The sequence below is a fragment of the Mauremys reevesii genome, linkage group 21 (assembly GCF_016161935.1).
Source record: "Mauremys reevesii isolate NIE-2019 linkage group 21, ASM1616193v1, whole genome shotgun sequence".
NCBI classification, from domain to species: domain Eukaryota; kingdom Metazoa; phylum Chordata; order Testudines; family Geoemydidae; genus Mauremys; species Mauremys reevesii.
In genome coordinates this window covers 1,531,406-1,559,196 of record NC_052643.1, presented here as the reverse complement: position 1 = coordinate 1,559,196, position 27,791 = coordinate 1,531,406, and the positions used below count along the sequence as shown (strand labels likewise).

At 52.0% G+C, this 27,791-nt stretch overlaps 1 protein-coding gene across 4 annotated transcripts in view; it reads right to left on the bottom strand.

Annotated features, from left to right (window-relative positions):
• EPHA8 (EPH receptor A8) overlaps nucleotides 1-27,791 on the bottom strand; it is a 131,719-nt gene that overhangs the window by 8,573 nt on the left and 95,355 nt on the right. For 2 of the 4 annotated variants that reach the window (XM_039509366.1, XM_039509368.1), the window contains 9 exons: nucleotides 26,192-26,527; nucleotides 21,948-22,072; nucleotides 21,598-21,760; nucleotides 20,093-20,189; nucleotides 7,442-7,509; nucleotides 6,966-7,091; nucleotides 4,697-4,882; nucleotides 3,070-3,131; nucleotides 2,350-2,559 (listed from right to left, as the gene is read on the bottom strand). In XM_039509366.1, coding sequence (XP_039365300.1) covers nucleotides 2,350-2,559; nucleotides 3,070-3,131; nucleotides 4,697-4,882; nucleotides 6,966-7,091; nucleotides 7,442-7,509; nucleotides 20,093-20,189; nucleotides 21,598-21,760; nucleotides 21,948-22,072; nucleotides 26,192-26,527 — 1,373 coding nt within the window. Of the gene's footprint in view, nucleotides 1-1,299; nucleotides 1,675-2,349; nucleotides 2,560-3,069; nucleotides 3,132-4,696; nucleotides 4,883-6,965; nucleotides 7,092-7,441; nucleotides 7,510-20,092; nucleotides 20,190-21,597; nucleotides 21,761-21,947; nucleotides 22,073-26,191; nucleotides 26,528-27,791 lie in introns of those variants that run through there. The other 2 variants (XM_039509369.1, XM_039509367.1) reach the window with 2 other exon arrangements.

Below are 27,791 nucleotides of genomic sequence, written 5' to 3'. Positions count from 1 at the left end.
GGCATTTCCTAATTTTTGCGTGCTTGACTTTGTAACCTAAATCAGTGGCTCTTAACCTTTCCAGATAACTGTACCCCGTCAGGAGTCTGATTTGTCTTGCGTACCCCCAAGTATCGCCTTGCTTAAAAACAACTTGCTTACAAAATCAGACATAAAAATACGAGTCACAGCACACTAGCACTGAAAAATTCCTACTTTCTCATTTTTACCATTTCATTATAAAAGAAATCAATTGGAATATAACTAGTGTACTTACATTTCAGTGTATAGCATATAGAGCAATACAAACAAGTCGTATGAAATTTTAGTTTGTACTGATTTCGCTAGTAGCCTGTTGTAAACCTAGGCAAATATCTAGATGAGCTGATGTTCCCACTGGAAGATCTCTGCGAACACCCAAGGGTATGTGTGCTCCTGGTTGAGAACCACTGATCTAAATTTTGTTGGAGCTGTGTTGACCCCAGGATATTAGAGAGACAAGGTAACTGACTTGTATTGGTCCAATAAAAGATATTACCTCACCCACCTTGTCTCTCTAATCCAGGGATGGGCAACCTTTGGCACGTGGCCCATCAGGGAAAGCCGCTGGTGGGCCGGGATGGTTTGTTTATCTGCAGCGTCCACAGGTTCGGCTGAGTGCAGTGCCCAGTGGCTGCGGTTCGCTGTTCCAGGCCAATGGGGGCTGTGGGAAGTGGCGTGGGCTGAGGGATGTGCTGGCTGCCGCTTCCCGCAGCCCCCATTGGCCTGTAACTGTGAACCACAGCCAGTGGGAGCTGCGCTCGGCCAAACTTGCGGCTGCTGCAGGTAAACAAACTGTCCCGGCCCACCAGCAGCTTTCACTGACAGGCCGCATGCCAAAGGTTGCTGATCCCTGCTCTAATCTAATGTATGTTTGTTTAACATAGTTTTAATTTAATAATAGGAGATATACCTATCTCCTAGAACCAGAAGGGACCTTGAAAGGTCATCAAGTCCAGCCCCTGCCTTCACTACCAGGACCAAGTACTGATTTTTGCCCCAGATCCCTAAGTGGCCCTCTCAAGGGTTGAACTCACAATGCTGGGTTTAGTAGGCCAATGCTCAAACCCCTGAGCTATCCCTCCCCCCAAATTACAATTGTTTGTAATTTCAAGATTTTCTTTAAAAGAAAAACCAAACCCTGTGATGTATAATTGTGTCAACCCAGCCATCCCATCATGCAGCACCAGCAGGATTTGAACCCTGAACTTTCATCGTTATTGTAACGCATATAGACCACGTTACCCACTGTACCTGCTATATGAGGAGAAGGCTGCTAGCTCAGAGGGGAATGGGTGGGCTCTCTCCCCCTTCCCATGCCAAGAAGCGATAGGCTCCTGCCCCATTTGGTGCCCCTAGAGTGGGGGATGGGCTCCTACCCCATGTGCCAGGTCAGGGAAGGAGTGTGGTCAGGGTGGGAGCCTTGTCCAGCTCTCGTCCTCATTCCCAGCACTCCTGCTGCTCTGGTGGAAGCTGGGGCTTGTCCTTAGAATGTTTGTGTTGAGTTACTATTCTGGGAAGCTGAGCCATGCAGGCCGAGAACGGAAATGGTGATTTTTACATTTCTGTCTGAGCCAACCCTCAACAGAATTTCATGGGACAAGCAAAAGACACATCTCTAGCTCCGGTGCTTTGCCCCAGCAGAATGTCAAAGGCCTGCAACATATAATGGAGGGGTAAGGGTGCCTCATAAAAAGGTCACAAGAATCTTCTATACCAGAAATGTTAGGTTACCTAAATCTGGGGTCACTGCTAGCTCTTCCTAAAATAAGAAATCCTTTGCTCCAGCCAGCAATGGGACTCAATAACTTTAAACAATTTTTAAACTACTGAACCAATCTACTTCAAACTCAGCTTGTTCTGTTGATCTCACTGAGATTAAAACATCAGGCCAAGCCTGAGACTGTATGTATGTAACAGTGTGGCAGCATTTGTGCGAAACTCCCTGAGACAGATGAGCTGTTACCTCACCCAGTTACACGGGAGATGGGAGGAAAGAGGAGCTAGGGTATGAAGAGGGTGATTTGGGACGCTGACGGTGTGTGGACTGTAATTGAGAGCAGGCTAGGAAAGGTACCAGCTCACACTGTGCTGTAACTCCCTCCACGTACGGCTGTATAAGAAACGAGTTTGTATTATATGAATTGTCAGATCATTTATAATGGTCTAAGGGGCTCCATAATTCATGGCACCAGCACAGGAGGGTGGAGCTAGGGCTGAGCTTCATGCCTTGGCTTCAGGCTGTGATTTCTCTCCCTGAAGGGTGTGCGGATGCCTGCTGTTCTTTATGACTCAGCACAGAGAAAGAGGCAGGGAAAGCGCAGAATGTACCGTGGTGGTATACGCAGCATCCGGATCATCCTCGAGGATTCTCGACAGGCCGAAGTCGGACACCTTGCAGACCAAGTTGCTGTTAACAAGAACGTTACGGGCAGCCAGGTCCCGGTGCACGTAGCCCAAATCAGAGAGGTATCTCATGCCGGCACCAATGCCCCTCAGCATGCCCACCAGCTGGATGATGGTGAACTGCCCATCATGTTTCTGGAGAGAAAACAACCCTGACGTTATTCCTGGCCTCTCGCTGGGCACCTGACAAACACTGATTCTGCATGGTGACTTGGACCTCTGTGACCTGTAGGGCCAGACCCCTGTCCCCATTAAGCTACACTCAGCTCACCTGTTGCAATCTGTAATGCCCCCACACTCGGGCTCCAAACCCAGACACCTCTTGGAGCAAGCCTGGCCAGGCCCGAGGAAATGAAGGACAGTTTGTACTCCTGTCACCTCCAACCCTCCACTCTTCCCACTACATAGGCCTGGCAGATGCTCCTGTGCACCAGCAACAGGAGTCCTGCCTGTCACACTAGGATGCTCTGCGTGAGACCGAGTGCAGATGCCTTGGAGCTAGTGTTCCCCCAGCGCCTGCAGCTTTTACTCAGCGGTCACAGTGGTCATGAGGCCGCACAGTGTGGATCAGCCTGTTCTTCTCCCTCATCAGCCACTCAGCCCTGAAGAATGTGCAATGAATAAAAATTCAGAGGAGCTGATTACCCGGAGAAAGGAATCTAGTGAGCCGTTCTCCATGTATTCGGTTACAATCATTACCAATTTGCCTGTAGGAGACAAGAGAGGTCAAGTTAATAGAGAAGTCACCTTCCTCTGGGAGCAAGATACCTGCCTGGTGCAGGGAGGGAAGCAAATCCAGGGCCACAGGGACAATCAAGGTGTCCCACAGCCCTGCAAAGAGCTGGTGAGGTCCCATCCTGGTGCTGCGTGTGAACCATGTCAGTGTGTGCATATAGCACTAACACAGCATGCTCACACTCACGCAGCCTGCTCGCACTAACACAGCCTACTCACACTCATGCATCCACCTTGCACTCACGCATCCTACTCACACTAACACAGCCTACTCACACTCACGCATCCTACTCGCACTCTCTGTACAGGCGCCATTGTTGTTGCTAAGTCAGTTTCATTGTCTAAATGAAATTTGCATCCCATTACCATAATGCTTTGCATTTCAATGTGCCTTTTAAAACTATAACTTCACATTACAATTCAATATGATGCAGCCTTTAAAATGAACGCTAATGGGTAGTGCTTCTCTGAATCCAATAACCCTGATCTCTGGCGTTGCGGTGCAGAGCGGAGTGGGGTGAGGGGAGCCACCACATGTGATGTTACAAAGGACCCTGTCAGGTGTCCCATTTCACCTCCCTCAAATGAATGTTGGAAAAGCCCCAAATAGCAGCATTCTCCTACCAGGGGTTTGAGCTGTGGCCAGGAATAAACTCTTCATTTCTCTAATGACATTAGAAGAGAAGGAGAAAAGCAGCAGTCCTGCGAGTGACAAGCTGTCTCCCTCTCAAGATGCTAATCAGGAATGTCAAAAGGAGAGAACGCTGCTGGGCTGAGGAGCTGGCTCCTAGACTCTAGAGCCTGAAGCTAGCAGCAGAGACCCCGGCTCGTGATAGGACTTCATTCGGAGCCTGCTGGCCCGTAGCAATCCAAAGGCACTTTATTGCCAGCTCCCAGGAATTCGGTGCTGTATGTTCAGACCCGAAAATGAAGCCCTCAGAGCAGGTAGAGTGAGGGCAGTGTCAGGGCAAGCTTCGCCCACGCACTGCCACCTGCCAGTGCCCATCCAGCCCTTCAGCAGGGGCTCTCTAGGAACAGGTCCCTCTGGTAGGCCTGCCTAGCAGCTGTCTCTCTGATGTGGCACCTGCCTGTTGGGAACTCCCACCCATGAGATGTTTACCCCCATGTTTTGGACACATTTCCTATTGGCCATCTGTGCCCCATCTCCTTAAATTCCCTCTGTCGTTCCCACTGGATACAGAAGCCTCCATTCCTGTCCAACACTCTTTGGTAGCATTGCAATAGTCAGTGACACGGCTGCCACATTCCACCCCAAAGGCGGCTGCATTTGGGTTTGTTATATTGGGGATCCCTGGGGATGAAAGGGGCTAGCGAAGTGAAAGGCCCCCATTAGTGAGATTATACGTTGTGCAGCAGCTGGCCGGCCTCTCGGTTGTAGGGGGGGGTCTCTGCCAGGCTTGGGAGAGGAAAGCACTTCCTGAGGGATCTGGGTGTGAGATCAGCTTCCCCTTTGTCCCTATGGTCCTGCACTGACTATGCGACTGCCCTCTCTAATCTGTTGCACCCAGAAACGTACTCCTGGTGACCACGCCCTCCAGGTGGATAACATTGGGGTGGTCGAACTGCGCCATGATGCTGGCCTCGCTCAGGAAGTCCCGTCTCTGCTTTTCCGTGTAACCTGCTTTCAAAGCCTTGATGGCCACGGGAAGCTCCCTCTTCCCTGGCACTTTCAGGTGGCCATAACACACCTCCCCAGACTCTCCTGCAAAGCAAGAAAAGACAAGGGAAAGGGCTTAGCTTCTCAATTCACTGCAGCCTCCTGGCACCCCACCAAATCCGCACTCCTTCTGCCACCAGGCTAAACACATGTCCAGAGCCAACAACTAGGGCTCTGTTTTCTAGAGCCAATAGGAAGGCTGCAGCATGGTCCCGTGCTTGGGGAGTCAGGACTCCTGGGTTCTATTTCCTACCACTGACTCACCGTAAGGAATCATTGCCTGGCTTGGTGCCTCAGAGGCATAAAGACTCTCATCCACCTCTGTGCTGGCATAGCAATGATGAGGTGTGCTCAGCACGTCCTATTATGGGATTTCCAACTTCCCTCACAACAATGTGGGTACAAAGCCAGGTGAAAAGCAAGAGCAGGGCTGGTTTAGTGAGAATTCCCAGCACCTCCCAGGCAGCTCTGAGCCTGAGCATCCTGGCTGGTTCTGTGCAACTGCCAAGCAGGAGGGCACTCAGACTTTGTGCACCATTGGCTACCATGGGTGTCACCAGCAGCTGACAGCTCGCTCGCTCGCCCTCTCTCTTGTGCGCTTGCCTTCCAAGCCCCTATTCTCAGCTGATATCACTTTTCAGGAAAAAAAAATCAACATTTTTGCTGAAATGGCTCAAGCGTCTTCTCAGCCCAGACATGAACTTTGGGGGTGAAATTCAAGGTAGCAGCAGAGGAGATACTCGTGCATGGACAGCCAGACCTTAAGCTGGAGCAAGTCAGTGTCATTCCATTGGCTGCAGCTGAGCTACACTGATTAGAAAACTGGCTAGATGGTCGGGCTCAACGGGTAGTGATCAATGGTTCCATGTCTAGTTGGCAGCCGGTATCAAGTGGAGTGCCCCAAGGGTCGGTGCTGGGGCCGGTTTTGTTCAATATCTTCATTAACGATCTGGAGGATGGTGTGGACTGCACCCTTAGCAAGTTTGCAGATGACACTAAACTGGGAGGAGTGGTTGATACGCTGGAGAGTAGGGATAGGATACAGAGGGACCTAGACAAATTAGAGGATTGGGCCAAAAGAAATATGATGAGGTTCAACAAGGACAAGTGCAGAGTCCTGCACTTAGGACGGAAGAATCCCATGCACTGCCACAGACTAGGGACCGAATGGCTGGGCAGCAGTTCTGCAGAAAAGGACCTAGGGGTTACGGTGGACGAAAAGCTGAATATGAGTCAACAGTGTGCCCTTGTTGCCAAGAAGGCTAATGGCATTTTGGGTTGTATAAGTAGGGGCATTTCCAGCAGATCGAGGAGTGATCATTCCCCTCTATTCAGCACTGGTGAGGCCTCATTTGGAGTACTGTGTCCAGTTTTGGGCCCCACACTACAAGAAGGATGTGGATAAATTGGAGAGAGTCCAGCGGAGGGCAACAAAAATGATTAGGGGGCTGGAGCACATGACTTATGAGGAGAGGCTGAGGGAACTGGGAGTGTTTAGCCTGCAGAAGAGAAGAATGAGGGGGGATTTGATAGCTGCTTTCAACTACCTGAAAGGGGGTTCCAAAGAGGATGGATCTAGACTGTTCTCAGTGGTAGAAGATGACAGAACAAGGAGTAATGGTCTCAAGTTGCAGAGGGGGAGGTTTAGGTTGGACATTAGGAAAAACTTTTTCACTAGGAGGGTGGTGAAGCACTGGAATGGGTTACCTAGGGAGGTGGTGGAATCTCCTTCCTTAGAGGTTTTTAAGGTCAGGCTTGACAAAGCCCTGGCTGGGATGATTTAGTTGGGTTTGGTCCTGCTTTGAGCAGGGGGTTGGACTAGATGACCTCCTGAGGTCCCTTCCAACCCTGAGATTCTATGATTCTATGATTAACACCAGCTGAGCATCTGGCTCCGGATGGTTCACTTCATATGTTAAAAAATTCTGCACGTGCTTTTTGTGCTCAGAAAGCTACAGAATGGCTCAAACTCTCACTGAGGATCATAACACTCAGCACGAGCTGTATTTATTTAGCCCCTCGCGTCTCCAGAGTACTGCACAAACATTAGCACCATAGCGCCGGGGGAAGAAATGAGTTTCCGAAGGAAGTTCGAAGGGTGTGAAATGCATAGAGCCAGGGCACTCACCGGACCCAATGACTTTCTCAATTTTAATCCTGGAGGCCTCGATCTCTCGTGTGAACTCGTGCACGGCTTGGCAGGGGTCCTCGTACGTGTGAGGGTCCACGTAGAACTTTGACGCGGGGAACTTCACTGGTAGAGTTCAGCAGGGAAAGAAAAAGCGAGATTATTCCAACAGCCAACTGCAATGCCCTCTGGGAGCCAGAGAGGCGGCAGGAATCCAGGCCCCAAAAGCAGTGATTCAGACTCCTTAGGGCCACATACAGCGGAGAGATGCCCCAGTGGGGTCCTGCTCTCTGGCACCCAACTCCAGGAAAGCTAAATTTCCCCTTCAGAACACAGACCTCTCCAGACCAGCCCAAGGGCTCAGATACCCAGAGGGACAAGGAAAATCACCTGAGACCAGGAATAGCTGGCCCAGAACTCAGCCCCTTCTGGGAGGCAGAGAACAGCTCACCCCAGACACGTCTCCATGTACTTACCCTGGCCATTCTGATAGTGCATCTTCTCCTCATCTGAGTCCTGGAAAGCCTTGCTGTAACCACAGTGCCTGCCACGGAGACACAAGAGGCAGAGGGAAGACTCCTGACACAGCAGCTCTGCCTCCCATCTCACACACACTCAGCCACGCGTTACCAGGAAGTGAGCAAGGCGCAGTACCAGAGATTCACCCAGGAGCTGAGCTGGAGCTGACAGCAGGGCGCAGAACAGCTGCACTGCAGATCTTCACCCCCACCTCCAGCTTTCAATTTGCCCAGACCAGGATATCTTGTGTACCAGGTCCACGGTTCAACAGCAACCAGCTCAGAGAACACCAGCCCATCCAGCCCCACGTCTCACAACGATCATCTGCTCTTCCCTGCTCTGGGTTTGTCCGCTGCACGTGACCTGTAGTCTGGCAGCCCCTCTGGTCAGCCTCGCTTTAGGGTCCAGACAAGGTGTTTTTGTGGCTTCTGTATCTCTAGACCACACGTTACACGAACCTGCCTAATGACACTGGCACTGCTGAGCATTTTGAAAAACCGACGCTTCATCCCACCCTCGCCGGCCCCCCCAATCAGCAGGAGTTCACATGATTTGGAGCAGACAAAATCAAAGCATAAGAGTCCTAATATATGAAATCCATGTATTTAACATTTGCAATCTCAATCAATAACAACACATATTTGACTAATAAGGGCACCTGAGGCAGAGGGCTGGGGGTACAGCATAGACCTTAACCGTCACTTGAGACAGTGACCACTTTTTATTATGTGACAAGTATTCAACAGACCATAAATGTATCCCAGGGGTCAGCAACCTATGGCACGCGAGCCGATTTTTAATGGCGCGCTGGAGCCTGCCGGGACTCCATTGTGCCATTAAAAATCCTGCCGACGCGGCAAGCTGCAGGGTCCGCGCTCCCTGGCTGGAGCGCTGGCCCCTCCCCCCCATTCCCCTCCTTCCCCTGGAGCCCTGCCGCCGCGCGCGCAGCGCTCTGGGGGCCGGGGCTGCGCTCTCCCGTGGGGCAGCGTTTGGCTCTGTGGGGAGGGAAAACCGCTCCCCGCTCATCCAGAGCCCTCCTGCCACGCGTGCAGCGCTCTGAGGGGCGGGGCGGGGCTGTGCGTGTGCGGCAGCGACAAAACTCCGGATGAGCGGGGAGCCTCGTGGTAAGGGGTCCGGGGCTGGGGGGGGTTGGATAAGGGTTGGGGGCAGTCAGGGGACAGGGAGCAGAGTGGGTTGGATGGGTGGGTGGGATCCCGGGGAGTGGTTAGGGGCGGGGTCTCTGGAGGGGGCAGTTAGGGAGCAGGGGTGGATGGGGCATGGGAGTCCCGGGGTCTGTTAGGGGTGAGGGGTGGATGGGGTCAAGGCAGTCAGGGGACAGGGAGCAAGGAGGGTCCTGGGGACAGTTAGGTGGGGGGTCTCTGGAGGAGGTGGTTATGGGACAAGGAGCTGTGGGGGTTGGATGAGTTGGGAGTTCTGGGGCTGTCAGGAGGTAGGGGTGTGGAGAGGGGTTGGCGCAGGCAGGAGCAGGGGTTGTATGGGTCCAGAGTTCTGGGGTCCTGTCAGGGGCGGGGAGCAGTTGGAGTCCAGGGGTTCTGTCTGGGTGCGGGGGTGTGGATAAGGGTTGGGGCAGTCAGGGGACAGGTAGGGGGTAGAGTCCTAGGGGGGCAGTCAGGGGACAAGGGGCAGGGAGGCTTAGATAGGGGGTGGGGTCCCAGGAGGGGGTAGTTGGGACAAGGAGCGGGTGGGGGGGGAGCCTGAGCACCCCCAGCCCTGTGCTCTGGCCACTCCCACCCTCAGCTCAATGCAGAGAGAGGAAAAGAATGGGCCAGAACCAGGGAGAAGGTAGGTACCCACTGTATGTGGGCAGGGCCGGGATCCCAGACCAGCGGCGGGCTGAGCGGGTCCGGCAGCCGGGATGCCGGCTGGCAGGAGCTGGCGGATGGAACCCCTGAGCAGAAGGGGGCTGAGCCGCTCAGCCTGCTGCCAGTCTGGGGTTCTGGCTGCCGGCCCCGCACAACCTGCTGCCGGTCTTGGGTTCTGGCTGCCAGACCCTTCCCAGCTGGGGTCCCGGCTGCAGGCCCCACTCAGCCCACTGCCGGCCTAGGTGAACAGAACCCCAGACCAGCAGCAGGCTGGCGGCATAAGATCAACATTTTAATTTAATTTTAAATGAAGCTGCTTAAATATTTTGAAAACCTTGTTTATTTTACAATACAACACTAGTTTAGTTATATAATATATAGACTTGTAGAGAGAGACCTTCTAAAAAACATTAAAATGTTTTACCGGCACACGAAACCTTAAATTAGAGTGAATAAATGAAGACTCGGCACACCACTTCTGAAAGGTTGCCGACCCTTGATGTATCTAGTCAGCAAAATGACAAATATAATAATAATTGTAACCAAATACCACATTTTGGAGTCATTATAAATGATTACTGGTGTTCTGTCTCATTCCAACAACAGCTGAGCGTCCCAACGTGAGTAATACAGGTAATATACTACTTGTCATCCCTGTTTTCATCTGCAAATGCTAAAGCTGATTTTGTCAGGTCATTATGACACTCCACACCTCCAGGGCATGCCCAGAATATGGTTCCTGGCAATCTGGCTCATAGATTTACAGGGTCCATTACCCTTGATTAACTTCAAAATATCTGTGCACCATTGACTGGTTCAGTTTTTGGAAATGGAGACTTGGAACTGTCATTGCGTATCCATCCATACTGCAGTGCACCTGAATATGTGCTCGTTTGACATTTCCTATAAGTGCTTCCCTTGGTGGTGGTAAGGAGCTGAGCTTTGGTTTGATATGGTACCTTCAGGGCCGCCCAGAGGGGGGGGGGCAAGAGGGGCAATTTGCCCCAGGCCCCGAGCCCCACAGGGGCCCCCATGAGAGTTTTTCGGGGTCCCTGGAGCGGAGTCCCTCACTCGCTCCGGGGGGCCCGGAAAACTCTTGCGGGGCCGGGCGCAGGAGCTTCTTCGCTCCCGGTCCCCGCCGGCGAATTACCGCCGAAGACGGAGCGGGACCCGCCGCCGAAGTTCAGCTCGGTCTTCGGCGGTAATTCGGCGGCGGGGGGGGCCCCTTCCCTTCCGGGACCCGCCGCCGAAGTGCCCCGAAGACCCCTGCCGCCGAATTACCGCCGAAGACCGGGCTGCGCTTCGGCGGCGGGTCCCGCTCCGGCGGTAATTCGGCGGCGGGGGGTCCCCGCCGCGGGTCTTCGGGGCACTTCGGCGGTGGGTCCCGGAACGGAAGGGCCCCCCGCCGCCGAAGACCCCGGGCCCCTGGAATCCTCTGGGCGGCCCTGGGTACCTTTGCCAGTTTTCCCTGCCCATGATTTCTGCCATGCTTCTAACATGGGGGCACAGTTTGATTGTCTGTAGTGTGCAGCCAGGAATTTGGGTGCCTGTTCAGCGTCAGCAGGCATTGTGGCATTGATGTCACCCAGCAGAGAGAGGGAGTACCCAGCTTGCAGAATTTTCAACAGAGTAATTCTGAAGAGGCCAAAACAGGAAGCTACTGTATCACAGGCTGAGAGCGCCTGGACAGCTAACAGCCCTGGTATCGCGTTCTGGCGTTGCTCTGCAGTAGCATGGATGTCTATTACAGCTCTCTCTTGGACGCTGGGTTCCATAATCACTAAATATGTTAGGCTCTGTTCAAGGTAATCATGCAAGAGTAAGAGAAATATGTCAATGTCATCCGATAATACTGACTTTTCCACCACTTTCTCTTTTGCTATCATCACTGTTTGATGTCTGAGGATGTTCTTTGCTGCCTCATGTGAGGTGGCCATATCTCCTCTGTTGACCACCACACACCCCTGGTTTATTTCAGCTCAGGTATTTTCTCTGTCTTTAATAATTCTGCACAAATGATGCCAATCAAACTCTCTTATTTTCATTAACTGTCAAGACAACTTTCTGTGGAGGTACCGATGCATTTGTCCTTAAATGATGCACTCTGCTTGCTCCTGTAGCTCTGCTCGATTTTGTGACACTCATTGTGCTGATGGATTTGCACCTGTCCGAGACAAGGTATACATCACCTGCTGCTAGCTCGTGTTCAGTGTAGATTCTGAAATTTGTCACAAAGTCCTTGATGATGCCACATGCTGGCAAGTGTACAGCAGAACCGTCAGTGACGGTGCAGGGGACTTCTTAGGAAGGATGTCTAGCTGACACCTCTGTCTGCAGCTGCTTCTTTAGCTTAGATTTAGCCTCAGCAATCCCGTCACCAGAGGCAGTGAATGTTGATGTCGGTACAGGAACCAATCACCTGTCAAAATATTCTTGATCTCAACCTCTCATGAACTTGCTTGTAGGCCTTCAATAGATAAGCTCAGCATCAAATATCTTGGTTGGACCAACCTGTGCATTTTGCACTGCCAGTGTCTCTGCTCCCCTCGGCATTGTGTCACAAAACCCTGCGGGCGGGCCAGCAATGTTCCGATTCGTGCATTTGGAAAATTCCAGCTGTAAGTGAGTTGTCTACACTGACGGTTGTGCCACTCTACCACTGCCAATATTTACTATGGCCTCTGAGTGCCTAGTGGCATTTAAGGGATCAGTGCACAGGTCTAGTTTCTTACTTATGGCTTCTCTGTATATTGCATCTGCAGCAATCCTCGACTTCATTTTGTCTATGTGGAACTCCTGTATTATGTTTGGTGTGTGGTGAGTGTTTAATTTATAATGTATTAATGTCTATAATTGTCCAGTAGTTGAAAATTAACTTGCATGAGTGAAGATGTAAGAACTTGTTGTGAGCATGCTCAGAGAGTACAGGAAGAATATGCCTTCGGTCTCAGTTTGGGGGAGGAGGGCGTGTACTAGAAAGGTATACAGCTAATACCAACAGACAGCACATATGTACCTCCTAGCTCCAGCACAAAACATTAGTGTGCGGTTTTCATTAAAAATATTTGGAACTTCAATGAAAATGCTTTCACTGCCACCTGGCTTGTGATAAGTGCTCGTATTTCAAAATGCTCAGCAGTGACAAGGTATCATCAGGCAGTTTCTTCCAACTTAGGGTCTTGAGATTCAGAATCCACAAAAAAACCTTACCCCAGGAGTAGTCGATTATTTTTTGTCAAAGTCCAAATGTCTTGGCCAAGGTACAGTCACAGTCCAGATTCCAGAGAAAATAAGAAACAAACCAATAACGATAATAAATAAATGAAAAGATTTCAGGGTACGTTCAAAAGTGCCTGGCAGTCCAGATTTGGCCCATGGTCTGCCTGTTGACTGACTACCCCCACCTTATACTGACACTCAGGCCTAAGGCCAGGTCTACACTACGAGTCTATATCGAATTTAGCAGCATTAAACCACATTAACCCTGCACCCGTCCACACAACAAAGCCCTTTATATCGATATAAAGAGCTCTTAATACCGGTATCTGTAATCCTCCCCGACGAGGGGAGTAGTGCTGAAATCAGTATTGCCATGTCGGATTAGGGTTAGTGTGGCCGCAATTTGACGGTATTGGCCTCCGGGTGCTATCCCACAGTGCACCATTGTGACCGCTCTGGACAGTAATCTGAACTCGGATGCACCAGCCAAGTAGACAGGAAAAGCCCCGCGAACTTTTGAATTTCATTTCTTGTTTGCCCAGCGTGTAGCGCTGATCAGCATGGGTGACCATGCAGTTCCAGAATCAAAAAAGAGCTCCAGCATGGACCATACGAGAGATACCGAATCTGATCTCTGTATGGGGAGATGAAGCTGTTCTATCAGAACTCCGTTCCAAAAGACGAAATGCCAAAACATTTGAAAAAAATCTCCAAGGCCATGATAGATAGAGGCCACAGCAGGGACTCAACACTGTGCTGTGTGATAAGCGTAACGGAAAGCCAAAGAATCAAATGGACGTTCGCCTGGAGAGAGCCTACTGAGGCCCCCCTCTCGCAGGTTGCTCCGAGTAGCTTCTGCCACAAGTAAGGAAGCTCCTAGAAGGAAGAGACTATGGATGCTGAGTGATCCGCCGTTGTGACCTGCACAGGATGCGCCATGTTTGTCTTCCTTCCACAGGATAGAAGCGACTTTGTCTGTACAAAGTGCAAGCTGATCTCCATATTGGAAGAGAAGATTCAAGGTCTGGAGAAACGAATATCAACCCTGCGTTCCATAAAAGAAAATGAGGATTTCCTAGATAGACGTCAGGATCAGCTTCAGTGGGCACAATGTTCTGAAGATTCAGAGCAGGCTACGCAGCGGGGACAGAAGGCCATCGAGGATAATTGGCGGCATGTGACTTCCAGAAGAGGAAAGTGTACCAGAAACGTCCATGTATCAGAAACACAGATGCAGGTGAGCAACCGTTTTCATGTTCTCTCCGCAGGTACTAGTGCAGAGAGTGGAGGGAACAGAGCAGAAGGAGACTCCACTGATTGGAAGGCATGAGATGCACCGTCCTAGGGATGGGGGTTCCACGACCACCACTCCCAAGAGGAGAAGGAGGAGGGTGGTGGTGGTCGGGGACTCTCTCCTCAGGGGGACTGAGTCATCTATCTGCCACCCTGACTGGGAAAACCGAGAGGTGTGCTGCTTGCCAGGGGCTAGGATTCATGATGTGATGGAGAGACTGCCGAGACTCATCAAGCCCTCAGATCGCTACCCCTTCCTGCTTCTCCACGTGGGCACCAATGATACTGCCAAGAATGACCTTGAGCATATCACTGCAGACTACGTGGCTCTGGGAAGAAGGATAAAGGAGTTTGAGGCGCAAGTGGTGTTCTCGTCTATCCTCCCTGTGGCAGGAAAAGGCCAGGGTAGAGACCGTCGAATCCTGGAAATCAACAAATGGCTACACAGATGGTGTGGGAGAGAAGGGTTTGGATTCTTTGACCATGGGATGGTCTTCCAAGAAGGAGGAGTGCTAGGCAGAGACGGGCTCCACCTCACGAAGAGAGGGAAGAGCATCTTTGCAAGCAGGCTGGCTAACCTAGTGAGGAGGGCTTTAAACTAGGTTCACCGGGGGAAGGAGACCAAAGCCCCGAGGTAAGTGGGGTACTGGGATATCGGGAGAAAGCACAAGTAGGTGAGTACAAGAGGGGAGGGCTCCTGCCCCATACTGGGACACCAGGACGATCACTGAGTTATCTTACATGCCTATAAACAAATGCAAGAAGCCTGGGGAACAAGCAGGGAGAACTAGAAGTCCTGGCACAGTCAAGGAATTATGATGTAATTGGAATAACAGAGACTTGGTGGGATAACTCACATGATTGGAGTACTGTCATGGATGGATATAAACTGTTCAGGAAGGACAGGCAGGGCAGAAAAGGTGGGGGAGTTGCATTGTATGTAAGAGAGCAGTATGACTGCTCAGAGCTCCAGTATGAAACTGCAGAAAAACCTGAGAGTCTCTGGATTAAATTTAGAAGTATGAACAACAAGGGGGATGTTGTGGTGGGATTCTGCTACAGACCACCAGACCAGGGGGATGAGGTGGACGAGGCTTTCTTTCAGCAACTAACAGAAGTTGCTAGATCGCAGGCCCTGGTTCTCATGGGTGACTTTAATCACCCCGATATCTGCTGGGAGAGCAATACAGCAGTGCACAGACAATCCAGGAAGTTTCTGGAAAGTGTAGGGGACAATTTCCTGGTGCAAGTGCTGGAGGAACCAACTAGGGGAAAAGCTCTTCTTGACCTGCTGCTCACAAACAGGGAAGAAATAGTAGAGGAAGCAATAGTGGATGGGAACCTGGGAGGCAGTGACCATGAGATGGTCGAGTTCAGGATCCTGATACAAGGAAGAAAGGAGAGCAGTAGAACAGAGACCCTGGACTTCAGAAAAGCAGACTTCGACTCCCTCAGGGAACTGATGGGCAAGGTCCCCTGGGAGAATAACATGAGGGGGAAAGGAGTCCAGAAAAGCTGGCTGTATTTTAAAGAATCCTTATTGAGGTTGCAGGAACAAACCATCCCGATGTGTAGGAAGAAAAGTAAATATGGCAGGCGACCAGCTTGGCTTAACAGTGAAATCCTTGCTTGTCTTAAACACAAAAAAACAGCTTACAAGAAGTGGAAGATTGGACAAATAACCAGGGAGCAGTATAAAAGTATTGCTCGGGCATGCAGGAGTGAAATTAGGAAGGCCAAATCACACTTGGAGTTGCAGCTAGCAAGAGATGTTAGGAGTAACAAGAAGGGTTTCTTCAGGTATGTTAGCAACAAGAAGAAAGTCAAGGAAAGTGTGGGCCCCTTGCTGAATGAGGGAGGGAATCTAGTGACAGAGGATGTGGAGAAAGCTAGTGTACTCAATGCTTTTTTTGCCTCTGTCTTCACAGACAAGGTCAGCTCCCAGGCAGCTGCACTCTGCAGCACGGTATGGGGAGGAGGTGACCAGCTCTCTGTGGAGAAAGAAGTAGTTCGGGACTATTTAGAAAAGCTGGACGAGCACAAGTCCATGGGGCCGGATGCACTGCATCCGAGGGTGCTAAAGGAGTTGGCCGATGAGATTGCAGAGCCATTGGCCATTATCTTTGAAAAATCATGGCGATCGGGGGAGGTCCCGGATGACTGGAAAAAAGCTAATATAGTGCCCATCTTTAAAAAAGGGAAGAAGGAAGATCCAGGGAACTACAGGCCAGTCAGTCTCACCTCAGTCCCTGGAAAAATCATGGAACAGGTCCTCAAGGAATCAATTCTGAACCACTTAAAGGAGGGGAAAGTGATCAGGAACAGTCAGCATGGATTCACCAAGGGCAAGTCATGCCTGACTAACCTAATTGCCTTCTATGATGAGATAACAGGTTCTGTGGATGAGGGGAAAGCAGTGGATGTGCTATTTCTGGACTTTAGCAAAGCTTTTGATACAGTCTCCCACAGTATTCTTGCCAGCAAGTTAAAGAAGTCTGGGCTGGATGAATGGACAGTAAGGTGGATAGAAAACTGGCTAGATGGTCGGGCTCAACGGGTAGTGATCAATGGTTCCATGTCTAGTTGGCAGCCGGTATCAAGTGGAGTGCCCCAAGGGTCGGTGCTGGGGCCGGTTTTGTTCAATATCTTCATTAACGATCTGGAGGATGGTGTGGACTGCACCCTTAGCAAGTTTGCAGATGACACTAAACTGGGAGGAATGGTTGATACGCTGGAGAGTAGGGATAGGATACAGAGGGACCTAGACAAATTAGAGGACTGGGCCAAAAGAAATATGATGAGGTTCAACAAGGACAAGTGCAGAGTCCTGCATTTAGGACGGAAGAATCCCATGCACTGCTACAGACTAGGGACCGAATGGCTGGGCAGCAGTTCTGCAGAAAAGGACCTAGGGGTTACGGTGGACGAAAAGCTGAATATGAGTCAACAGTGTGCCCTTGTTGCCAAGAAGGCTAATGGCATTTTGGGTTGTATAAGTAGGGGCATTTCCAGCAGATCGAGGGATGTGATCATTCCCCTCTATTCAGCACTGGTGAGGCCTCATCTGGAGTACTGTGTCCAGTTTTGGGCCCCACACTACAAGAAGGATGTGGATAAATTGGAGAGAGTCCAGCGGAGGGCAACAAAAATGATTAGGGGGCTGGAGCACATGACTTATGAGGAGAGGCTGAGGGAACTGAGATTGATTAGCCTGCAGAAGAGAAGAATGAGGGGGGATTTGATAGCTGCTTTCAACTACCTGAAAGGGGGTTCCAAAGAGGATGGATCTAGACTGTTCTCAGTGGTAGAAGATGACAGAACAAGGAGTAATGGTCTCAAGTTGCAGAGGGGGAGGTTTAGGTTGGACATTAGGAAAAACTTTTTCACTAGTAGGGTGGTGAAGAACTGGAATGGGTTACCTAGGGAGGTGGTGGAATCTCCTTCCTTAGAGGTTTTTAAGGTCAGGCTTGACAAAGCCCTGGCTGGGATGATTTAGTTGGGAATTGGTCCTGCTTTGAGCAGGGGGTTGGGCTAGATACCTCCTGAGGTCCCTTCCAACCCTGAGATTCTATGATTCTATGACGGAGGACTCCAGCTATCCCACAGTCCCCGCAGTCTCTGAAAACCATTTGCATTCTCGGCTGAGCTCCCAATGCTTGAAGGGTCAAAAACATTGTCCCGGGTGGTTCAGGGTATATGTCGTCAATCTCCCCTCCTCCCTCGCACCGGGAAAGAAAAGGGAAAAAAATCGTTACTCGCCTATTTTCAGTGTCACTGAATGTCTACTGCATGCTGCTGGTAGACACGGTGCTGCGGCGCTGAACAGCAGCATCCCCTCCCCTTCCTTTCCTGATGGCAGACGGTGCAATAGGCTTGAAAACCGTCCTCATCATTCCGTGACTGCTCCTGGCTGGCCTCGGTGAGGTTGGCCGGGGGCGCCTGGGCAAAAATGGGAATAACTTCCGGTCATTCCTTTCTTTAAGCTTTGTCTCTTGGAGATTCAGCCCTGGCTGGAATATCATAGCAGCTGGAGGCTGTGCTCCTCTCTTCCCCCCCGCCCCATTAACGTCTAATGGAGATTCAGTCCTGGCTGGAATATCATAGCAGCTGGAGGCTGCCTCCCCCCCCGTTTTATCTCAATAAAGTTAGTGTTTCTTATTCATGCATTCTATATTACTTCATCACACAAATGGGCGGATAACTGCCAGGGTAGCCCAAGAGGTTTAGGGGAGGAGGGAAGCAGTGGGTGGGGTTGTTGCAGGGGCACCCCCTAGAATGGCATGCAGCTCATCATTTCTGTGGGGTGTCTGGGGCTCTGACCCGGAACAGCTGTACTCTCTGGTTCTTTATTAGGCTTGCCTGATATTCTAGGCAGGACTGACTCTACCTTTAGACAAAACGTAAAGAAGAGAATGACCTGGGAAGTCATTCCCGTTTTTGTCCATGCGCCCCCGGCCGACCTCAGCGAGGCCAGCCAGGAGTACCCATGACAGCAGCAGACGGTACAATAGGACTGGTAACCATCATCGTCAATTTCCAAAGCAGCAGACGGTGCAATAGGGCTGGTAACTGTCTCTGCTAACTTGCAAAGGCAAGTGAATGCTGCTGTGTAGCACCGCAGTACCATGTCTATCAGCAGCATCCAGTAGACATACGGTGACAGTGACAAAAGGCTAAACGGGCTCCATGGTTGCCATGCTATGGCGTCTGCCAGGGCAATCCAGGGAAAAAGGGCGCGAAATGATTGTCTGCCGTTGCTTTCACGGAGGGAGGATTGACTGACGACATTTACCCAGAATCACTCGCGACACTGTTTTTGCCCCATCATGCATTGTGATCTCAACCCAGAATTCCAATGGGTGGGGGAGACTGCGGGAACTATGGGATAGCTACCCACAGTGCAACGCTCCGGAAATCGACGCTAGCCTCGGTACATGGACGCACACCGCCGAATGAATGTGCTTAGTGTGTACACTCGACTTTATACAATCTGTTTCCAAATACCGGTTTCTGTAAAATCGGAATAATCCCGTAGTGTAGACATACCCTAAAACACGGTACTAGCAAGGTGCTACCAGACTACTGCTTTCCCAACAGGCCTATTGCAGATCAGCTCCAGGTCCCTCTTCTCCTGCGTCACGCTGCTGAGGTGACCAGGAGCCCTGCTCTTGTCTATCTGACCTAACTCTCCCCAGGACCACTCTGGTCTCTTAGCGCGGGGGTTCTCCCAAGACATTTTTTGGTGGCCTTAGACTCCGGCCACCAACTCTTGCTGGTGGCTGCTCTGACAATTTTTCCTAAAATACTTAATTAACTTTAGGAAAAAAATATATATACACATATCCATGTCCAAATCATTGTAATTTATCTATGCAGAGTTTTCTTCAGACTCAATAATAAAAAAAAGTACAGTTGTCTCTATTCTTTACTGGACCTAAACAGAATAGAAACAAAATAAGGTCCTTTGTACATTCGTCTCTTTGTTGTTGTTGTTTCTTTTGGGTTTTTGGTTGCTGTTTAAGACTTGCTAGCTAAGTAAGTGTGCTCCTGTGAAAGCTGACATTTGTAGGTTTGTTCATATCGCTTTTCACAGCAGACTTAGCCCCGGCAAGCCTGGGGACAAATTAAGCTCTGAATGGACAGGTGGGTAGGCAAACAGCGGGGTCCAGGGGCAATGGAGGGCTGGGGAAGGCAGCGGGGGCCATGGGTGATGGGGGAGGTGAGCCTGGGGCCAGAGCCCAGAGCCCTGTGGCTGGGGAATGGAGCACGAAGCCCTGCGCCTGGAACCCGAAACCCCATGGCCGGAGCCTGCCACCCAATGCCCTAGGGCAGAAACCAGAAGCCCAAGCCCCACTACCCCTGGGAAAGGGGGGAACTCACACTGGCTGCCTGCTCCTCTGCTGTTTGTGGCTCCAGAGGGGGCAGGGCCCAACCCCTACTGGTGGCCCTGGGGAAGGGGTGAATGCTTTGCCACTGCCCCCTCCAATCACTGCACAGGAGGCGGTGGCTGCAAGAAACACTCCTGGTGGCCACATGTGGCCACGGTGGCTGCATTTGAGAAATGCTGTCTTAGAACATTGACTTGGTTTGCTTCCTGCTCCCTGCCATTCTGTCTCCACCACCCCTGCTCTCAATGACGCTCCACTCCCTGTCAGGCAGACGGAACAGAATCCCCAGGTGTGGCGCAAACGCAGTCTCTTGCCCCAGCTCTAGGGGGAGCCAACATGAAGTGTCTTTGAGTTCAGCATGCAGTGACCGCCGCGGGTCTCCTACCTCTTCTTGCAGATCAGAACCACCAGCAGGATTACAAGGCCAGTTATCAGGGTCAGGCAGATCCAGATGATCGTCATGGTGTCGTACCTGAGAGCTACTGGAAGAGAAACATCACAGAAGGGGAACTCAAGGCGCATGTGCTTGGTGTGAGGCACCCACTAACCCACCCTCTGTAAACCTACGTTCCATAATATGTAACACTCTGTCCCATCGCTAGACCTTCCATTGAGGATCTTGACGGGAAAGGAATTAATCTTCCTGTCCCCCAGTGCAGGGATCTCCTTACAGATGGGGAAACTGAGGCATGGAGCTGAACCGGCCAGTGTGGCACAGCAAACCCATGGCAGAGGTAAGTGCAGAACCCAGTAATGCTGGCTGCCACTTCCTTGCGCTAATCATTGCAATGGCGCTTCTCAAGGCATAAGGAGCCCTGGGAGAATTGTTCCCTCTGTCTGATGGTCGCAGTGTCACTCCTCCCCCCACAGCGACTCGGCAAGCACTGCAAAACCCTGCCAGGGTTCCCATGTCCTCACTGGGTCGCTAGGATTTCTGGGGGCATGTCTTGTGCTTCTTTGTGCTGCAGTCAGTTGGGACACTCTGTGAGTCTTTCCCAGTGCATTGTGGGAGAACATGTCTGTCCTTCTGGGCACAGGGCAGGATTGTGGGAACGCCCTGGAGGAGTGTCACACCGCAGTGATTTCACCTGCATCCTGACTGCAAAGAGCAATCGCACTGCGGGAGACCACTTGTCCGGTTTGCAGCCAGACAGTCCTCGTTTTGTGGAGCAGTGGCCCTGTCTGGGAGGGACGCAGCACCACACATGCCTTTGTCCAGGGAAAACGAGAGGAGAGAGGAGGAAACTGGATGCAGGAGGACACTGGTGGCAACAGGGGTGGAGGTGGCATCTCCGTGCAGAGTGATGCAGCCAGGGGTGGGCCCACACAGATGGGCAGGTGGATGCAGGCGATGGACGGGGGGGGGAGTCCTGTATTCTGGAGATGTGTCAGAGGAGTTTGTGTGCGGATGGTGGGCTAGCTCTGCAGGGAAGGCAGACCCAAGGAGGTCTCTTCTGCCCTTCTCCTAGTATGCAGTGTAGTGTCCCAGGCCCAAGATTTCAAATTGCCCCCACCCCCAGCTTTCCCTCCCCATCTCACACCCACTTACACTATCATGTGCCATTATCCATTTCCAGCTGCTCATAATCCCTCAAGCAAACCTCTCCATCCAGATGCCAGCTGCTGCACCAACATCAGTGCCTGGCACTCCCAGCCTGGCTTCCAGGACAGCAGAACCACCGCTCCCTTCTGACTCTGCCCTCACCTCCCCATTCACTTACTCCTCCCCCTTCCGCCTCCCACTGACTGTGCGGTGGATCCCGCTCCGGCTGAAGTCCAAGGCAAACAGCCCAATGACCAAGTGCTGTGTGTCTGGATGCTGCACTTAAACCCTCGTGCCCACGCACACACGTCCGCTCTCTCCCCATCCTCATCCTCTTGTGCACTCACTTGCTTTCCCGGTCTCCACCTCCACCATCTGGCTGAACCTCCCACAGCCAGCAGAGGTCCGGGCCCGAACCTGGAAGATGTAGCGGGTTGCAGGCTTGAGCCCAGAGACAGTCGCACTTGTGCCTTTGGATTTTAGGGTGGAGTAACTCTGCATTTCCTTGTCCTGTTGGATAGCAAGGCAAAGATCTCACTGAGACAGTGCAGGGACTGGGGAGGGGCCTGGCAGTAACCCTCTCGATGTGTCTGGCTGGTAACAGTAACTACATCATGCAAACTACAGCCTAAGCTATAACCCCGGCTTAATGCACCCTGGCCAGGCTGCGGGGGCTGGACCAGTAAATCGCTGTTACCTTCTCGTAGTACTTGACTTCGTACTCCAGGATAATGCCGTTGGGTTGGTCCGGCTCATGCCACAGCAGCGTGACGCTGTTCTGACCCGTGTTCTCCTGGCGAAGCACCACCACCTGGGATGGGGCTGAGAATGCAGATGACAGAACGTCAGAAACTGGACTTGTCTCCAGGGACAGAGTGAGCCATGCTGCAGACTGGGAATCCCTGGATCTCTGGAGCCTGTTCAGAGTCCAGCCATTGCCCCAATCTTGGGGTCCCGAGGCAAACGCCCAGAGGGCAGCCCAGCTGTCTAGCACCCTCCCTGAGAGCAGGACCTTGCTGTCCAGTTGCCTGGGGCCCCGGCACAGCACTGACTCGTCAGACTCCCCCACATTTAAGCACAATCTGTCCCAGAACTCCATTCTACTCCCTAGTGAGGAGGGACAGCAACCTCCTGCTGTCCCAGGCCATGGGCGCTGCTCTCTCTGTTTTGGATTCACAAAGGTAGAGCAGATTCACAAACCTTGCTGGTCAGCGGGCCCCAGTTACACCCTTGCCAGCCCAGGCCATGGCACCAGAGTGCAGACGAGCCCAGCTGGGCTCAGAGTGATTGATTTCCTTTTCAAGCCTGTCTAGCTAATCATCGGCCAGGCCAGGCTATGTGCCAGTGGCAGGAAGAGCCCCTCATCGGCACAGCTGGCATCCTCGGGCCCTGGGCACACTCACTGCGGCTGCCTATCGTTTCACTCCATCGCTGTGGATGGATGCCGGGAGGCACAATGGAACATGGCACTGTCACAGAGGGAGAGCGCACCAATGAAGGACTCCAGTGTCATGGTGGGTGGCTGGACCGTTCTGATCATCCAGTCTGACCTGCATAGCCCAGGCCAGAGACCCCCACCTAGGGATCCTGCATCCAGCCCCGAGCACTGAGATCAGAGATGTCCACTCTCGATTTAAAGACCCCAAATGACAGAGAATCCACCACATCCCTAGGCAAGCTGTTCCAGGGGTTAATTAACCCATTTCCACGTTGAATGTATCTAGCTTCAGCTTCCAGACACCGGACCTTGCTGTGCCTTTGCCAGCTAGATTGCAGGGCCCCCTGCTTGCAGAAATCCTCTCCCCGAAGAGGGGCTCACACGTGGTGATCCAGAGGCGATGTGTTACGGCGGGTGCATGGGGCCAATGATAATGTTCTACCCTTGTTATGATGGGTGGGTGGAAGAGCGAGAATGGGATATTCCATTTTTTCAGTTGGTGGGGGGCAACAATAATGGACCACCCCATTGTTTTGTTGGGTGGATGGGTGGGTAGCAATCGAATATTCTATTTTTCGGGGCAGCAATGATGGAATGCCCCATTGGTGTGCCAGGTGGGAGTAGTCATAATGGACTATTCCAGTTTTACGGGTGGGGGAGGGTGAGCAGTAACATTACACACACACCCACCCCTCAGTGCTGTGGTGTGCAGCTACAGGGGAGCTGCATTAGTGTTTTAGCTATGGACCAGGATGCATCATAACACTGGTTACCTGAGAGGTCTGGCCGCCTTATGGCCTGTGTCCCCGGGAAGCACTGTCCCATGGCATCACTGCAAAGGCCAGGGAACTGAGACCAAACAAAGGGAAACCGCCTCACCCCGCCTGGCTCTGCCTGTGGGATTCCAGCCTTTCAGCAGACAGATAAAAGGCCAGAGAACTGCATGTCGATCAGCATTAACACTAACCACACAGGCTCCGAGGGGGGGCCAGGCAGGGATAGCTCACCCACCTCTAGCATTGCACGATTGGCTGGTTCATTACAGGGAAAGGGTCTTGCCATTTCTAAAGCCCCTGCTGGAGGCAGACTACAGGCGAAGATGGGGCCTGTGGTGTCTGGGCACTGAACGGGTAACTCCAGGTAGCACTGGCTGTGCTATTCCCGTGGAGACAAAGCACTGTCGTTTTTACCTCACCGTAGCTCATGGAGGTCAGTCCCGGGTGGGGCCTCAACTAGCCAGTTTGCTGTGGTGCAGTAAAGTGCATGTTTCGACTGGGCTGCTTGCTGCCTCTTGCTCTAATGCACACACAAAGAATGAGTCTGTGCAGCTCACGCCTTTGTCAAAGCTCCTCGGGACATTCCCCACATGTTTCTTCCTGGCCATGAGGTTGACCCCAGGGATCAGCCTATGAGCTGCCCTACTCATGGGATGATTTAGTTGGGTTTGGTCCTGCTTTGAGCAGGGGGTTGGACTAGATACCACCTGAGGTCCCTTCCAACCCTGAGATTCTATGATGAACTCCCAGCTTTTGTACCGCTACCACTGGATTGGGTTAGATCACAGTATAGTTAAAGCAGCACAAACTGTGTGTAGACAGGCCCTGGGGAACGCTGACCCAGAACAAACATTCAGGGAGCGTCCAGACTGGCCCGTGTGACCATATTAACTAACTGGAAGTGATGCAAGGTCAGAATCCCTAGCGGAGACACAGACCATGGGGAAGGTGGCCCAGCCCCAGGAAGCCCTGCTGGGCACAACAGAAGGGAACGGTAGTCAAAGCAATCCCCATGGGCAGAGCACTGAGGCTCCGCACTCCACAGCAATCCCTGGCACCCCTGAACTCCAGGGATTGGTGAGATTCCCCGGAGAGCTCAGCAAAGATTGATTGACTGGGCCGAGCCAGTCCAGGGAGTATGGTCTATCCAGCACAGTCCCCATCTGGCCCCTCTCCAGAGTGCTGCTCTGAGTGGTGGAGCTGTCGGGATGACTGAGAACGATCATTGACTATCGCACTGAGCACGTCTCTCCGCTTTGCAGGCTGGTGCCTCTTTTACATTGCAGCATCCCTTTAAACACCTCCAGCCACACGGCTAAACCTCTGTTCTTTCCAACCGGCCTGTTTCTGCTGCACCCAGCTACACCTGTTCTACGAGAAAAGCTAACTAGGGAGCATTCAACATCTGTCTATGTAACAAGCCATTGCGGGCATTTAGTGCCCGTCCCCTGAGCATCGGTGTGATAATACTGGGGCGGGGCCGGCAGGAGGGTTAGGGAAAGGGGGGATGTCCTCTGAGGGGGATCAGTTGGGAGCCTGGGCAGCTGCAGGAGACAGTTTGCAATAAAAGGCCTTGTTTCCCTCTCCCTTATTATGAGCTGACCCAGGCAACTCCCTTGACTTCTCTGGAGTTATTCCCGATTGATACTTGTACATGAGAGCAGAATGAGCCCTGGTTTACCCTACCCACTTACATCCGTATCACGACGTTAGTCAGGGGTGTGGATCTCTGAATGACGTAGTTGTACCGATCTAGCCCCGCGGCTATGTAGATGGGAGGGCTTCTCTGGGGGAGGTGGAGTACCTGTGCTGATGGGAGCTCTCTGTCAGCGTAGGGAGTGTCTCCACCATGCACTTCAGCAGTGCTGTAAGCGTAGGCAAGCCCTGAGGCTCCTCATCACGTAACACTCCCTGGGCTTGTTTGCAGCTGGGGAGCACAGCTGGAAATGCCGGTCCCTGCACTGGAGAGGGGCCCCAGGGTCCTGCTCTGAGCTGAAGTGGGGAACTGCTTCCTGGGGAAAGAGGCTGTTTCTCAGCAAGGGATTGGAAAAGACAAGATATGCATGAGAGAGACTTTCCCAAGCAAACAACAGGCACCTGCCAGCTGCTGGCCCTTGTGTGAGATGGGAAAGGAGCACTAGACAGAGCATGAACTTTTGCGTGGCCCTTTGGGAAGGGAGGTGAGGAGTAGGCCTAGGGGTTCATGCTCCACTTAGTTTCCTTGTCAATAAACAAATGTCCGGTGCGCCCCTGGCCTCCTGTGGAAATGGAGCAGCCCAGCGTGAGGCCACAGCGGAACGGCCAGGGTGTTGGAGACGTGGCGACGAAGCAGAATGTGACGGGCTGAAAGCGAACTGAAGAAGATTAATTCCTCGCTCAAAGCGTGCGTCTGCAGACGGCGGCTCAGCAGTGAGCCCCAGGCAGTCCCGTCTCCCCAGCGCCGCTGCCACCCCGGCTGAGGAGACAAGGGCCATTTCTCACAGAAGCCTGTCTGGGAGCTACCATGGTCACCATGACAAGCCAGCATTTGTCACAGGCTCCCCACACACAGTGACCGTGGCTAATTCCCCTTCTGAGCGTAGGGAAAGCCAGGGCAGACTCAGATCCCTCGGGGGGCCTTTCGGCAAATGCTGACCCCTCTTGGGAGAAGGTCCAGCTGGGCCCAGCGGGGAGTGTTCACATCAGTTGCCATGGGCCGAGCCTCCTGGGGGTATCTGCTCCTCCTACCTGCCTGGTTCGTGGTGATGTTGACAACAGCAAATCTCTTGGGCTCCAGGCTGAGGTGGGACACGCCATTGACAGCCTCCACCCAGAAGGAGTAGTTCATGTGGGCCATGAGGTTGGCCACGGTGAGGGCAGCCTGCCCCAGGCTCATCTGCTGGGGAACATAGCGGATCCCACTGCCGCACGCCTCGCACTGGCCCAGGTCCCACGTGCAGTGCCTGCAGACCACGTTGTACATGATATCAGTGCGCCCCCCCTTGTCCAGGGGTGGAGCCCACTCCAGTGTCACCGAGGTGCCATTCACACTGGAGACCAGGTTCACAGGAGCAGAGGGGGGCCCTGGAAAGGAAGCAGAGATTCATCCAGATTAGTGGGGTGCTGTGCTCGGGGGAGGGGGGGAGCCCATGGGAAGGTGATGTGATCCGAGGGAGAGAACAGAGTGACACTGACATGCCCTGGCTGTGTGTGGGGGGAGGAAAATAACCTAGATACAGGCTGATCTGAGGGTGCCATGCCCTGGGTGTGTGTGGGAGGTGATACAGGCTGATCTGAGGGTGCCATGCCCTGGGTGTGTGTGGCAGGGGGTGGGGGAGGGGAGGGAAGGAAATAACACAACCTAGATACAGGCTGATCTGAGGGTGCCATGCCCTGGGTGTGTGTGGCGGGGGAAGGAAATAACACAATCTAGATACAGGCTGATATGAGGGTGACATGCAGTGTGAGAACTTGACTAGAATAGGATTGTTGATAAATTGCAGAGACAATTACTTGATCACACTTTGGTTTGTTATGATGAATACTCAAGAGACTAAATGACCAATGTGTCAGGTTTATTAATCTGGTACAGGAAGAGGTTCTGTACAATACCAGTCTCCAAAGAGCAGCCTCATGCAGCGATGGTGCACTCACCTCATGCAGAAGGTGCACTCCCCAAGTCACACATCCCAGCTGCTATTATTTATATGATGATTTTACAAGTTACATGTCGCTACAGTCTAAGCCAGAAGTTTGTCCCAGTTCCCTAACTTGCTATTCTGTTCCTTCCTTAGCTTGTTTTGTACACTAGCATCCCAGGCACTGGTCCGTGAAGGTACTTCCCTAGCTGGTACTAAATAGAACGAATTGATGTTTCTGGATTTTGACAAGTTTCCTACCCGTTTATGCCAAATGCTTACTTCAGCAAACGCAAGCAGTTATGGGATACTTAGCATATGTGAACAGGATTACTGTATAGGTTGGTTTGGGCTGTATTGCTGTTACAATATTTGTGCTGAATGTTACTGCTCAGTGCATACTAATATACGTCTGTATGGTGCAGATAATGCATTTTATTGATATGATGTATATTTATATGCTAGCCAGCATATATTATTTAGCAGGGCCCCCACCTGTTGCCTTGATAATTGTTATTGTCAAGGCGACACCTTTGCCAAATGAATGTATGAATTAGTGGTGAGGGCCTTTATATGTGATTTAAAGTGTTTTAACAAACTCCATAAGTGGCAACAGATAATTAACACAGCTAAAAGTAAGATACCTTGTAACACAAACAAAGCCTTAAATGCAACCGCTGTCCAGGTGTGGGAAATCAGTATTTTAAGAT